Source organism: Castor canadensis, chromosome 7, assembly GCF_047511655.1.
Source record: "Castor canadensis chromosome 7, mCasCan1.hap1v2, whole genome shotgun sequence".
Classification (NCBI taxonomy): Eukaryota; Metazoa; Chordata; class Mammalia; order Rodentia; family Castoridae; genus Castor; species Castor canadensis.
The window spans coordinates 154,360,017-154,375,827 of NC_133392.1; the positions used below are offsets into that span (position 1 = coordinate 154,360,017).

Here is a 15,811-nt window from a genome sequence, read left to right on the forward strand (position 1 = left end):
CAAGTTACTTACTTTTGCTAAGCCTTTGTCTCTTCATCTGCAAAATGGAGATGAAAATAAGACCTGAGCAGGGCGTTGTGAGATGCAATGGTGAAAATAATGTGCCTAATGTTGAGCACACAGTAAGCGTTCAGCAACAATGCTTCCATGATGGGTGAGATGACCTCTTCCATCAGCACAACTATAAACCACTACAAGACCCTGCAGGGAGTTCACTACTCCTCAGATCTATCTAATGAAAGGCACAGAGCCACCCAGCTAGTGTCCTTCATCTCTCAAGGTCCAACCACACAGGACTAATCTTTGTGGCACATATGCTGCTTCTACAACATGTTGAAAAGCTGAAAAACCAAAATTAGGCCCTTCCTTGGAATGACTAATTCTTATATTCTAAAAAGGGCACCAGCCAGGTGTGGTGGTGCATACCTGTAATCCCAGCACTCAGGAGGCTGAGGAAAGAGGATAGAGTTTGAGGACAGCCTAGTAAAACCCTGTCTCAAAAAAACAACAACAGGAATGGAGCACCAATAACCAGATGGCTCTTATTTTTAAATTTTTGGTTTACAGTATTTCTATTACTACCTAATTCACCCTAATATTTTTAAGGCTCTTTTTTATTTTTTAGAACTAAATAGTGACATACAAGGACAGTGTATGGCTAGTGACTTATAAGATGCAGGACTCCATCTAGTTATGCTCTTACCATATGGCAATAGCTGTCTTGACCTATAAGGAAAAGTTCCAACAAACAATCTAAAACCTCTGTATTTACCCTATGTCTTGTTAATTGAACACTACTTTAGAAGTCACTGAATGCTACATTTAACATAAGACACTTAAGCCTTCTAAAGCAATATCAAAACCTGATCCTCACTGGAAACGGGATCTCACGGCTGGCCTCTATGGATGTGGAGCGCATCCCCCTCAGCTTCCTGGAAAGGTCTAGCATTCCCCACCTTCACATGCCGCTCCCTCTCCTGTTTTACCTGGATTACTGGAACCATGGCTGATAGATGTTGTGGCTTGCTGCCCTCGTTGTTTAGTGGAGGCACTGGGCACAAACTCAGTCTTCACGTTGCCTAGGCCTGTTCCAGCTGGAGGTGTCATGAACAGCCCCTGTGACTGAGGCCCTGTGGCATCCTCTGTATTTGTCATTTTCCTCATATTGTATTTGGGTGTACCTGCTGGGGAAGCTGAAGGCACAGATTCCTGGAAGGAACAAAACAAAACTAGAAATGGGGAGAGAGGGTGACAATATCTTTACTATCCCAGAAGTCCTATCCCAGTCTTTAGGATCTTCAAAGACTCTGTAATATTAGCACTGTCCTAAGCCTCTCAGCGCCCGTAAACAAGAGAGTGACAGGGTCATGACGCTTACGACCATAGATCCTGCAAAGATGTTACAAATAACTGAATACTTGTTGAAAACTATAGCAGTATGGCAGGAAGATACCATCTTTTAGCTCAAGAGCCAATGTCAAGATGGTAACTGCTTCAGGTCATTTAATTTTTCAGCCATACTGCTGCTTTGGGGCAGGGTGGCACTTATTGTTATAAGAAAATTTATCGAATGGCAATATGACTCCAGTGGAATTAGGCCATAGCAATATGCTTGCACATTCTACAAGTCTCCCCAAATGGGCTAATATTTCTCACCTCTCCAGGTAATTATGAAATGAAATAAAACAGGAAACAAAGGAGGTTAACTATTCCTATTACAGTTGTACTCAAGGGTTTAAAGTTAAGAAGGGCTAATAATACAGAATAAGATTCCATAATTATATCGAAAAGATCATACTTGCTGTTACATACTTCATGTTTTTAGTTCATTGCTAACAGGTAAAAAAACTATTTCACCAGAATGAGCCAGTAATTGGCTTTTGAACTTCCATGGTTTCCTCGCCCAAGCCTCAGAGCTACATTCCTGCGTGACTTCTGAAATCGCTATCATATGCGCAGTGGGAGAATGGGGGCCACCTGAGAGGGTTCCTGCTCTCAGCTTTGGAAAAGGAGACAAAAATACTGTTCTCTCTCTCTCAGTTATCTTGAGCAATAATGAGAAGAAACAGAAAAAGAAACCATTTCTTACTTCCTGCAATCTTTTTTTTTTTTTCACGGCATATTACTAGGTAAATGCTATCATTTAAGTATTTCAACATTAAAACCTTCCCTCTTGTTCAGTTTATTTAAACTCTGGAGAGTGTTTGTTGCTCTTTCATTTAATTTCTCTCTATATCCTCTCTGCAGCTGGTTTAAATAAGTCAATGGCTTGAGGAGATTAACCTGAAGCTTTTGAAAGACTCTGATTAGAAATTATGGTTTCAAAAAAAAAAAAAAAAAAAAACCTACGGTTTAAGCATAAGCCATGATTGAGGTAAATGAAAGGCAAGCATATGCGAAAAATTCAAACCTTTACTCACGCAAAAACAATTCTACACACACAGAGGTCCTGGAACTTGAGGGCAAATAATCTTTCCACAAGGTCTGATGTCTAGAATACCTGCTGTTCTTTAACCACTGGAATGCATATTAGACACACTCACACGTGCAGGTACATTAAAAGGCAGATGTAAATGCAAAGTGGTGAAGAAGGCAATTATTCACCAAAGAGAGACCCTGGATCAATTAAGTTTGACTGTACAATGTGAAGAGGTAAACTTCACAGACAAGTTTATCAGATTACAAATATTTGAACAAATGGCACACTCCAAGCAGCCCTTATGGAATTCTACAGAACAACCACTGGTATGTTACAAGACCATTTTTCTAGGATGTAAGAATATAAAATAAGATCACAAAAAAGTACTACCCAGGGCTAATGGACCTTAAAAACAAGTTTTCTACACAGGGGGGGAAGTAATTCACAAAAACAAACAAACAAAAAGTATAAAAGCAGGCTTTCCCAAATAATGAAATATTTTAAACAGTTAGTTTGTTCATTTTCTTTTCTAAGTCCATGAATGTGAATTGACTGCTGAATCCCATAAGGTTTTTCAAAATAACCAGGAAGCAAAAAAAAAACACATTATACCTTGAAGAAAAAGGGATTCTGGTATGCACTGCCACTTAAAATCAAATCCTCAAAAATAAATACAGGGGAATTTTTTTTAATTAAAATGCTACAAAGTAGGTGCTATTGTTTGACTTAACAAATCAGAAACCCTTTTGCAAAATACCTTGAAATATTTTAACAACTTTTGTAGGAATTCTAACATCAGAGTAGGCTTGTAAGCCCACATATAGATACGTCTAATATAGAAAATCAGTCTATTACCTTTTTAGGAATAGTAAAGAAATAAAAACAGCACTACTAAACATGATTGCCCACTCTGGCTATAGGTGATCTTTTCTTAGAACACTTAATCTGTCCCCAAAGATTTATCACAAATACATTCCAAAGAACTTGCTATGTGATTAAAAGGCTGGAATTTTCAGTCACACTCCCTGAACCTCCACAGAGGGAAGAGGAGCTAGAGATTAAGTTCAATCACCAATGATCAATAATTCAATCAATAAAACTATATAATAGATCCACCCATTGAAAACCCTAACCAATGGGTTCAGAAAGCTGTCAGCTGAATGAGCACAACCACACAGCAGCAGGGCAAGACGCTCCTATACTCAGGATCTACCAGACCTCGGCCTACATGCCTCACCTGGCTGCGCATCTGTGCCGGTTATTACGTCCTCTGTAATGAACAGCAAGTGTGCTGCTCCTGAGTTCTGATTATGGCAACTTACAGAGCCTGAGGAGGGAGCTATGGGGACCCTGGATTTACAGCTGAAGTACAGTAAATTTGAGCTTGTGACTGACGTCCCAAGTGGGACTGACCCAAACCCTACAGGCTCTGTACTAACTTGGGTGGGTAATGTCGTAACTCAATTGTAGGACACCCACTTGGTATCTGAAGAGTTGAAGAATGGTGGGTGTGGGGAAAACTCCACCCAGGTATATCAGAAGTGTTCTGAGTAGAAGAAACAGGGTTTCTTTTCATAGGTAAAGAACTTAGCACCCACTGAAGTATAATAGGCACTCAGCAAATACCAGCTACTTATTGCTATTTTTGTCAGTCTTACGATCTTATAATCAAATCTTAAGTACATTTTCTCAAAGCCTATCTCTCCCCCTATGTTAACGGCTGTAAGAGTAAAAATAGGTATAACTAGTTGGGAATTTCAGTAAGTGCTTTTCTGGCAAACTAAAATGCGTTTGTACTGAATAGGCAGACAGACTGAAAGGCTGTTCTGGAAACCAGCAAGGAATGATAAAAACAAACATTAACAATGACATCTCTGGTTCCAAAATATCACTCAACCTCAAATGCAGAAATGAGTGAGGGGTACACGTAGACTATCTCCAGAGTCCTCTCAGCTTTGTGACTTATTAGGTGTTTCCATTTTTATTGTTTATCCTCAAAGAATCCTAGTTTCCCTCAATGCGAAATGAAAATGATAGCAATCCTCATCCTGATTATCTCCAAACAAAATAAGAAATAAGTACCAAGGTAATTGAAAACTGCAAAGCAATTGTAAAAACGATAAAATAAAATACATAAAAAAAGAAAACTGCAAAGCAAGATACTCTATGAGATTTTATCACTACTGTTAAATGCCTTCAGGTAAACCTAGGGCCAAATCATGTCCTCTGAAAACAGCCACATAGTGTAAAGAGCTAACAGTACAGAAGAAATGGGTTCATTCACAGAAAATACTTTAGAAAGATGTAAGGTCTGTTCCATTGATTTGTTTGCTAAAATAAGTTATTACCTACAGCTAGTAAGGGTTACAACTGAGGATACTATAATTTCAAAGGTTAACTGAATGTCAATAAAATGTCAAAAGGAAAATTCTCAAGCCTACAAAACTAACAGCAGTCGTGAATCCTCTTACGTCAGCATATGAATTAGTGTTGAAATACCAGTTAAGCTGAAAGGGAATGGATATTGATTGCTCACCTTATCTTGTAAGGAAAAGGTCCCAGGAAAACCAGCAAAGAGAAACTTGTTCTTTACTTTCAACTTCCCCAAATTTGCCACAATAAGATGATTTGACCTGGAACTTTCTGGGATGAGCAGAACAGGAGCACCAGCCTCAATATCTAGGAGAACCCGAGAGCAGCGCTGAGCCTGGTCTCTAACCTAAAAGAGGAAGGAAAATCACTTAGAGACTCAATTAATTCCCCAATTTGATCATCAAATTACCACAGGTTCCCAAAAAGTTTCAGAAATTTCTATAAGTCAAAACTATACAGAGCTTAGTCTACAACCACCTATAGAGTAACTAGATGAAAACAAGAAATCCCCCAATACTGTATACTTCTAAATAACCTACTGGTCAAAGAAGAAATCACACAAGAGAAATAGGAAAGTGTTTTCTAAGACATGGTAAATATATTAAAATCTGCGGGACACATGTAAAAACAATGCACAGCAGAAAATGCTTATCTGGAAAAGAACAGAGTTTGCAAATGCATCACTGAAGCTTATTTGATAACCAATAAGCTGGTTATGTGCAAAGATAGATAAAACTGATTAAACTCCTAGCTATATTAACAAATAAAAAAAGGAAAGAAACAAGAATTGCCAATATCAAGCTGTGTAATACCTGTAATCCCAACATAGGAGGAAGAGATTTCTAGGCCAGCTTGGGCAAAGAAATTAGCAAGACCATATCTCAAAAAACAAGCCAGGCTGGGCACAGTAGTTCACACCTCTAATCCTAGCAACTTGGGAGGTAGAAATGAGGAGGATCACTGTTTGAGGCAAGCCCACGGCAAAAAATTGCGAGACCCCCATCTCATCCAACAGCTGTTGCAATGGCAGGCACCTGTCATCTCAGATACTCAGAGAAGCACAAATAGGAGGATCATGGTCAGGCCAGCTGGGCACAAAGCAAGACCTTATCTCGAAAATAACCTATGCAGAAAGAGCTCTCAGAGTGGCTCAAGTGGTAGAGCACCTGCTAGCAAGCACAAGGCCCTGAGTTCAAGCCCCAGCACTGGGGGGGTTGTGGGAGAGAGAAAGCAATCCAATGGCTGCCAGGGTGCAAGGTTAGCCAAGGTGACTACTACACAGGGGTGTGAGAGAATTTGGGGATGACAGAAATGCTCTGAACCTTGACTATGCTTGTGATTACAAAACTACATAAAATTGTCAAAACTCATTAAACTGTACCCTCGAAATTGGTTAAGTTTATTGTATGTAAATTATACCACAATAATGCTGGCAAAACATATAATGTACAAATGTGAGCATTATACAATCACTGAAAATATTAATGACTTGGAAATTGTTACTCATATTGCATTACAAAATGAAGAACAAGACACATACTTCTGAATTTCCACTTTTTATCTCATTCTTATTTTCCTATCTCCTATAAAAATATCACTTTTTAACTTACAAAATTTTATGTACATTTGTATTACTTTTTAAAATAAGTAAGTATGTAAATCAGAAAAATTTACAAAACAATACTGTTTTTTACTTCCTGACCACATGGGACTTGTCATTATCAACCCATGACTATATCTTTTGTTTTCAAGTAAGTTTTAGAATTACAAATTAATTTAAATTCACTGTAAAAATCTTAGAAGAGAAAGACAAAAAGAAGAAAACTGAAATCAACCATACTTTCACCTCCAAAGATAAACACTGGAACCATTTTGGCAGGTTAGCATAGAAACTAAGTATAAGCGGTAATGCTCACTACCTGACTTTAAATCCCCACTCTGGCCACTTATTAACTTGGTGATCTTGATTAAGTTATTACAGTCTCTGTACCTCTGTTTCCTTGTCAATAAAATGGGAACAATAATAAGCCCTACTTCAAAAAGCTTTGATAAGGATTAAGAAAACACCTAGAAGTGATATGTAACAACTATTGTTAAATCACATCAACACCAAAAATTAGTCTGATTTTCCTATATAACCAATGATATTTTTAAAGTTCTATTAATTTACAGATACAAATATGAACTATTGCTGGCATACTGGATGGCTGCTACTTTTTGAACATGTTGTCCTAGTTACCTTATTGGGAAAAACACTAACTGCAGAGTCACACTCCAAAGTTAAGAGTTAAGACGGTTCCTTACTAGAAAGCAGCAGTAATACACCTGCCCACACTACATCACTGGGTATCATCATAACTAATTACCTTTTTTTTTTCTTGTTAATATTGTTCCACTAAAATATATTATGAGGATAATGACCTTGTCTTTCTTATTTTCCACTATGTTCCTGCCCTCCCAGACTGTATGACATATATTCCTGAATTGAAGAAATGAACAAACAACACTGCTGTAAGAATCAAACCAGATAATATGTATAAAAGCACTCTGACAACTCCAGAGCTTCACTAATAATTACTACTAAGTTGACAGCATACTTATTTTTACTACCTGCACATTCCTCCTATAATGGAGTCAACAGAAGAACAATTTAAAAAAATTACTCACCACAAAACCCAGACTCTAGATCCCTAAATTGCAATGTCACTTCTCAACTCCACCAAAAATCTGCAGTCCCTGTTGCTTAGTGAGTAAAGTTTAGTTAAGTAGAAGATGTAAAGTAGAACACACAGGAAAGCCCTATCAAATTTCTGGGATAAAATACAATACATACTTAGCCAAATCAAATCTGGCATGATTGATTTTTTTGTCATTTCAAATATCAAAATTAAAAAGTCCCATTGGATCATTATTCATAGACATCAGAAAATATGAGAACGTGCTATTAGGGATCGGCACACAGCTCAGTAGTAGAGTGTACTTAGCATCTACAGGGCCCTGAATTCAATCCCTGGCACCAAAAAAAAAAAAAAAAACCACACAAGAAATTATGCTACAAATCAAACACACCTGTCACCAATTCAATATAGGAGAAAGGAATTTATAGTTCAAACAAAATAGCCTTTTAATCTTATTGGTGAATGAAAGTAGGTCTTTAGCTTTCTCTCTGTAAATCTAAGTCATTCAAACAGCCAGGATTAAAGGTCCTTGAGAAGATCAGCTTTTCTCCAAAGCCCACTTATTTAGCAATGTTCAAAACAGAAAGACATTCCTTTGAACTTCTACTTGTCCCACATAAAAGACTTATCTTTACATGCTGTTACCCAGGGAAAGTAAGGAAGCCTAATGACTCAGTAATGCTGAATGTCTCATTGCTCACCTAAACCAGTCATCACAACAAGATTTACTACCACTTAAACTACACACGGAAAAAAATGGTTATTTAAATGTATATAAGTCTAACAGGCAATGTTTCACAGAGTTAATTTTTAAAGTTCAAAAACTATTCATAGCTTTGATCAAGCAATACCTTTATAGGAGTTAATCCTATAAAAAAGAATTCAAAAGTGAAAAAAACTATGCTCATAAGGACAATCATGGGGCTGGGAATCTTAATCCCAGCACTCTGGAAGCTGAAATAGCAGGATCTTGAGTTCAAAACTAGCCTAGGCCACATGGCGAGACCCTGTCACACACACAAACACACACAAAAAAAAAGTGTAAAAGCCTTAGTCATAAGAATGAAAAAGTAGAGGCTGAGGACACGACTCAGGTTAAGAGGGTTTGCCTTGTAAGCACAAGGCCCTGAGTTCAATACCCAATAACTCCAAACAAAAAAAAGAAAAAGGGAGATCAAATTAAACATTTAAAAAACAGGGAAATGCAAGCCAGGTAGGGTGACTCACCTCTAATTCCAGCACTTGGGAGGCTAAGGCAGGAGGATTAAAAGTTCAAAGCCAGTCTGGGCTACATTGAGACCCTATCTCAAAAAAAAAAAAAAACCAGAAAATAGGGCTGGACTTATAGTTCAAATGGTAGAGTGCTTGCTTACTAGCAAGTCTTATGAGGCCCTGGGTTCCATTCCCAGCACCACCAAAAAGAAAAAACAAGGCATTAAGGATGCCTTGAAGTGAAAAGTTGAGGAATTTTTAGTCCATCTAGAAAAATACTCTAACACTTTTCAAGAGAAGTATCCCACTAAAGTCATAAAAGGGCCCAAAGTGTTATTGATAAATTTCATTTATCATTTTTACATGTTATATAATAATTAACAAACAAAGCTCTCCAAGTGTAGTAAGCTTCTGTAGGTAACCTGCTACATGGAGCACATATCAGTATGTACAAAATTACCTTTACAATTTTTAGTGCAACCTTCCAGATTTATCCCTGGTAGCTTAAGTAAGTTCTATTGATGAGCCAAATTGAAAAGGCAACTTGGGAACATGCCACCACCTACCGTCTGGCCCTCAATGGCAGCTCGCTGGCGCCCTAAGACATCTTGCAGCTGAGTGAAGTGCTGGATGAAGGCCACCACCTCTGCCTGAAAGCGCTGAGTATGCACATACTGTACGGAGGCCATCTGCAGGCTCACGCAGATGTCATGCTCTCTCCGGAGCAGAGGGTCAGGCTGCCCATACCTGGGAACAAGGACAGAAATGTGACTCAGACAGCAGAGAGATACAAACTAGTATTTGAAGAAAACATGGGTTGACTTAGGGGCTTCCCTGGAAAACAGATTTAACTATTAAGTGGAAATTTCCAAAAATTAGTCCATCTATAAACTTTTGTGCTGAGGACTTTAAATATAAGCCTGGTGTGACATCAGGGCTATAAACAACAGGAAGCTCTACATCTCGACTCCAGAACTCAGTCAGATGTGGCCCTGTGGCTCTGCCATTTCACCTGTGCCTCCTTTCCCTGCCCTAAAGGAAAAGGCAGCATTCCTGCTATTATTGTTCCTGGCAGATTGTGACAACATGGGCTTGAAAGATGGTAACACAGAAGGCCGTGAAATAATGGGTAGAGAAAATGCAGCATCAGAACCAGTGTTTCTGGGAAAAACTGTCTTCTGGAGATAGAAAGAAGTCTTCTTTTTGCTTTAGTGAAACACAGACCAAAGAATTTTGGAATGTAAATTCAAAGATAAACTAGACTTTTACAATTCTTTAGAATTTAATGGAGCATGATGCCATAAGAAGTTATTACACAGGACATGGTCACTGGGGAAAGGAATTCACATTCACTGAGAAATGCACATTTGTGCCAAGCAGAGAATTAAGAGCTTTGTACTAATTATCCCCTATAATACAGAACTATGCCATGGTGGTATGTAATGTAAGCAAATTAATCTAAATTCTAAAATTCTTTTCTCTCTTTTTTTCAGTAGTGGGGATGGAATTCAGCAAGCTTGCACCCCTTGAGCCACACCCCTAAATTCTCAAATCTAATTTCTCGGTAAAGAATGGATGGATGGATGATAATCCTGCAAATGAAAATCACTTTTTTTTTTCTTTTATGTAGTACTGGAGCTCAAACCCAGGGACTCACAGATGATAGGCAAGCTTACATTCTCGGCCCACAGACAGTTTTGAAAGTTTCTCTCAGTGCTAGTTGAACATTAGCACATTAAAAAAAGGCAATGAGGGAGACTGAACACTACTCTACACCAGTTAAGTCAGAACATTCAGGAACAGATCCAGACATTGGCATTTTCTAGCACCTCTCAGAAAAGTTGAAAACCACCATTTGAAACTGTCTACCAAGAAAATCATTCTTTAATAAGCAGATAGGCCTAAAGATGTCTTCTAAAATCTAAAAGAGGAAGGATTCAATATAAATCATGTTCGTAAGTAAAAATAAACATATAATTTATTACTCACAACCAACAACATTCTCAGACTGAAATCACTGCAGAACTCTTAGAGCTTTGTAAAGCTTGGCAATGATCCTAGCCCCTCATTATTTACACAGAACTAATACAAGGAGATGAAATGACTTGCCTTGGGTCACGGAGAAAGTTGGTGGAGACCTTGCACGAGCTCCCAGGCCTTCTAAAAATCAGAATTACTTCAACCATACCCCATATGTTTATGATGCCCGAGTAGCTCACTTCAACACAGATTCTCTTATGAAACTTAACCCAAATCAGAACTCCTCACAACCAGATCTTTCCAATTTTACCTAGATGGTAAAACTGTCTTAAATCTTTCTTCATTGTTTGGCCAATAAGAATTTTAAACAGAAGTCATTACAACAAACTATCAAGAGAGAGAGAGGGTATTTTTACTTAAAGGTCTGGAAGATGAGAGCTTCTTCTCCACTGGTAGTGAACCGTTCCCTGTAGAACTCTCCATGGGATGTGAGGTCGCTCAGAGACAGACTTCCAATGCTTCCCTGTAAGGCCAGGTCTCCCTCTAGGAGTGTTAATATTACATGTTATTAGTGCCTTTGTCATTCACCTCTACTATATCTGGATAAAAACTGAGACATACATGTCTCAGGCTTTCACTTTTATTCAAACTAAATGTCAGAAGCAAATTTTGGTATTCTAATACATGAAGGAAGATATCTTATACGTTATTTTCAAAGTCTCAATGCCAAAATCCAAAGGGAGTTGAAATAATAATAGTAACATTACATATTAACATTTAAAGGGTAAAGAAATTAAACACACACACAGTTTAAAGGACAAAATACTTATAAATACAGATAGAAATACAATCCTTTCTGAGATTAGACCAGTAACTAACAATCAGTGAAATCTCATAAGGTCTATTAATTGTACTATGAATAATATAAAGGAAGAAGTATCAGAAATATGTTAGCTATTCAAGCAATAACTAGATTTTAGGTGACTTAATAAAAGAACAAAGTCAATGAGGTGTACAGACACCGGAGAAAGATTTGAAAGAAGTCTAATGGCAGGACGGGAGGCAGAAGGAGGGATACTGGGATGTGTGCACCTGGAACGTTGTTCTTAACACTGTGCATCCTGGAAAGGAATATTCTGAGCTGCTGATTCCATCAAACAAAATCTGTCATCATTATTACATAACCATCAGTGCAATCACTAAGGTGTGTACATTTGGCAGGCTAATTCAGCTCTCATTGGATTGAAGGAATGTATTTTTTTTTAATTCCTAATGTCCTCTAATAAAAATCCCCAAGCTTCTCCTAATCTTAAAGACCAATCTCTTCTAAAGAAGCTTTCTAAAATAATTTAAAGCAGGCATGAACTCAGTTTCAGTTCAGTTTATTCCTTCCCCAAATGACCTTCTTGTCTTTTCCACATTGTCAATATTTGGGCTTTGTAATCTTCACTACTAAATGACATGCTCTTTTTTTTTTTCTTTTGGCAGTACTGAGATTTAAACTCATGGCTTCACACTTGCTAGGCAGGTGCTCTACCACTTGAGCCACTCCACCAGCCCTGTTTTGTGCCGGGTATCTTCGAGATAGGGTCTCGAGAACTATTTGAGGGGACTGGCTTTGAACAGCAATCCTCATGATCTCTGCCTCCTGAGTAGCTAGGATTAGAGGCCTGAGCCACCAATGCCCTATGAATGGCATGTTCTTTAAGGAAGAGCTAGTGTTTGAATTCACACTTAATAAATCCCTATGATTTAGAACTTGATGTACTATCACATCACTTGTGTATTAGGAATTCCACCTATAAAACCCCACTAGAAAGGCCGCCAGCTTTACTACAATGTCCTGCTACATAAAGCCATGATCTCACAGTAGCTCCCTGATTTACGACGAGAGACAGAATGAACAATTCCCCTGGTTTCCCACCCACAGCCCTGTCACATGCCAGTTTTCCAGGTCTAATCACTGATAATGCATCCTTTCACTTTCAAAAATATTCCAGTTTGGACAAGAAAAATCATATGGTAACCCAGGAATTCACTAAAAACACAGACAGGTGCCTGAGCCCTGTCCCGATATACATAATCAGATTCTGGGGCTAGAGGTGGGAGAGGGGCAGGGGAAGAGGTTGTACCATGCACCTGCATTTTTAACAAGTATCCAGACAATTCTGATGCAAAAGCCAGTATTTGGAGAGCAAATACAAAGCAGCCACAATCAAGCCATTGGCCCACATCTTACTCAGCATGTGAAGATAGTGAGATTCATATTGTGATCTTCAAATACTTACCAGGTTTTCCAAGACTGATTTTTTTTCCCCACTTACCAATCATTTCCAGGTGTGCTACTAATTTGGACACATTTGCTTTGGCAAGCTCACTGGTGGTCTTATTCAGTACAAGAGAGAGGGAATGGACCTAGGAACACAGAAAATAAAGCGAGATGAAAGTTACTGCCAGGGGAGCAGCAGAACAAGATCAAAGGAGGTGCAGGAAGAGGAAGGTAAAACTTCATGATGCCAGTTTCACTTCTGCTTTGTCAGCTCAGTCCAACCAGTATCCAATGAGAAAGCTGACGAGAAAGGTCTCGGCTGGGCAACTGGGGGGCCAGGCTCCTTCTCTACGTTTGCCTCACTTCTTTTGTTTGTGAAATGTTGCACATTATAAAACAACTTTTCCCGTTTTAGTACTCACTGCTAACACAGCACAATTCTATAACAACTCAGGCATACTTGTGAAGTGAACTCTCATCTGTGAGACTTATCAAAGCAAAATAATTTAGAATCCTGTCAATCGTCTTTGAATAAATTTTTAACCTAAGCCTCTGTTGATCAACAGGGACCCCATTTAGGAGCCACAAGCAAAGACTCTTCTCTCCTAGGGACAGCCATAAACAGAAGACAAAGTCCTCTTGTCTCAGGAATAACATTCTTCCTAACAAGTAAACTATAATATTGTAATTGTAACTGTGGAAAGAATGTATGCGTCTGGGATTTGTTGACTCAGGCTCTTTCGTCCTGGGGACAAGGCACTGATTGAAGAGAAGGAAGGAGCAGAAGACAGAGCAGATGCAATCTTCAACTTCACCTCACTGCAGAGCCCACTCCTTGCCCACCCCTTTATCTTCATTGCCTACCACAAAGGAGATGTTCAGTAAATGTCTGGAAGAGAAAAAAGACAGGAAGAGAAAAAGGAAAATAGTAGAGGAAAGGAAAAAGGAAAACTATTTAGAGGGAAGTAAAGAGAAATGGAGCAGACTATTACAGTCAGAGCAATGATCACATCTGTGGACACTGGGAGTGCTCCAGTTCCTTATGGTAGGATTTTTTACAGAGACCACGTAAGAATCTCAAGGCATCAAGATCACCTCAAGATGGAAAATAAGAAAATCTTTAGTCATTTAGTCACCAAAGAACATATAACCTGGGTCTAAAAATGCATTGTATGCAATAATTCAGCCTTCACCATATAAACCCATTTGTAGCATAAAAGTTAACATCACTAAGAGGGGACCTGCTGTCCTCTGCCTCCTGCCTCAGCACTGCCTATGACGCATCCTCACCAAGAAGCTGCGCCTGAATCTGATTCTCTAGTGCTAACTTCCATTTCCAGAAACAGAAGAAAAGAAGTCAAATGGGAAACAGGAAACAGGCAAGGCACTAACCCAGGTTCTCTAGCAGATCAAATGCACTGGGTGATGGAGCTGGTTCACATTAAGTAAAAGAAATTTAAGCATAGCATGACAACAAATGTATTGTGAACTTTAGTCAGATTCTGATTCAAAAATTCATGTATCATTTTATTGAATTTTCATGGTGTAGATGAGACCACAAAAATGCATAGTATTAGCCAGCGGAGTGGCTCAAGTGGTGGAGCGCCTGACAAGCAAGAGTGAGGCCCCGAGAATCGCACAGTATTGCACTGAATTATAGAGACCAAAGGAAAGGCATGAAGTTTCTCAAACCATTCACTCCTCTATAATCCAGCAGAAAAGGGCATTTCTGGAACAATCAGGAAATCTGAGTGTGGACTGGTAGGTGTTCCGTAATACCAAGATACTTTGTCAATGTACTGAGACATGGCAGTGTACTGTGAAAGACAATGTCTTTTTTCCTCTGGAAATGAAAACTGAAGAATGACGAGAACTAAAATGACATGACACCTGGAATTTGCTTTAAAATACTTCAGCAAAGGAAAAGGGAACAAAGCAGACACGCTCAAGTAGAAAGCTGGGTGTACGGGGGTCATTCTAGTATTTTCTCTGTGATGTTTGAAATTTTTCATAGTAAAACTGTTTTTCAGGAATTCTTATTTCAAGAGTACACTGTGGAGACATGTTTATCCAGCCCCATTCTCTTGCAGAGGCAGCCACAGCAATCCGAGCCTCGCATCCTGGGAACACCGCACACTAACCACCACCGGGAAGGTTTCATGGCCCCACAAGAACAAAGTCACAGTCAAAGGGAGTCCAAGCAAAGAACAACTAAAGGCTCTGCCACTCCCACTCATCTGCTAGGCCCAGTTTCTGAGGCCTGAACACTGCAAAGTCAGGCTCCCACTAGTCACTCAGCAGGAGGCAAGGCTGGTCTTTCCCATCTCTTCCCCCAGAGCTCCTCCCTTCCACAGGAAGGAAGCCCACTGCTGGCTAGGGAAGCAAGACAATAGCACTGGGTAAAGCATGACTCCCCTCCCTGACCTCTCTCTAGTAGTGCCGAGTGCAGTACACACACAGAGACATGTAATGAAGACCTTCATCCTTAAGGCACAAAAATATGGTCAGCTGCTGCAGGGTGCCAGGCCTCTGGATCTGGACAGATGCGAGTTACAATAGACCTGGGTACCCTCAAATGGTCGACTCAATTCATAACTACCTTCATGTCTTCATGCACAGCAAGTGGCCTTAAATCCATATGGTGTCTATTTTATGGTTTTTAAAACACATTCACAATATGAGTATCAAGGACAAGTTACAAGCATGGTAATTCCTATAACAGTAACCATTAATTAAATGCTTACTGTGCCCCTGCACTGTGCAAAGGGCCTCATCAGTGCTCTTCAGTTTCACTGAAGAAAACGTTACTGGGTGGGGGTGGGGGTGTAAATGATTTACCTAAGGCTACGCAGCTATATGACTACAGTGAAAGTGTCAGGC

The 15,811-nt window shown here is 39.2% G+C and overlaps 1 protein-coding gene across 11 annotated transcripts in view; it reads right to left on the reverse strand.

The window, feature by feature from the left end:
- The window catches only part of Vps13d (vacuolar protein sorting 13 homolog D), a 246,848-nt gene that overhangs the window by 185,808 nt on the left and 45,229 nt on the right, over nt 1-15,811 (reverse strand). For all 11 annotated transcript variants that reach the window (XM_074081332.1, XM_074081327.1, XM_074081326.1 and 8 more), the window contains 5 exons: nt 12,987-13,077; nt 11,079-11,205; nt 9,249-9,429; nt 4,956-5,138; nt 987-1,209 (listed from right to left, as the gene is read on the reverse strand). In XM_074081332.1, the coding sequence (XP_073937433.1) occupies nt 987-1,209; nt 4,956-5,138; nt 9,249-9,429; nt 11,079-11,205; nt 12,987-13,077 (805 nt within the window). The remainder of the gene's footprint in view (nt 1-986; nt 1,210-4,955; nt 5,139-9,248; nt 9,430-11,078; nt 11,206-12,986; nt 13,078-15,811) is intronic.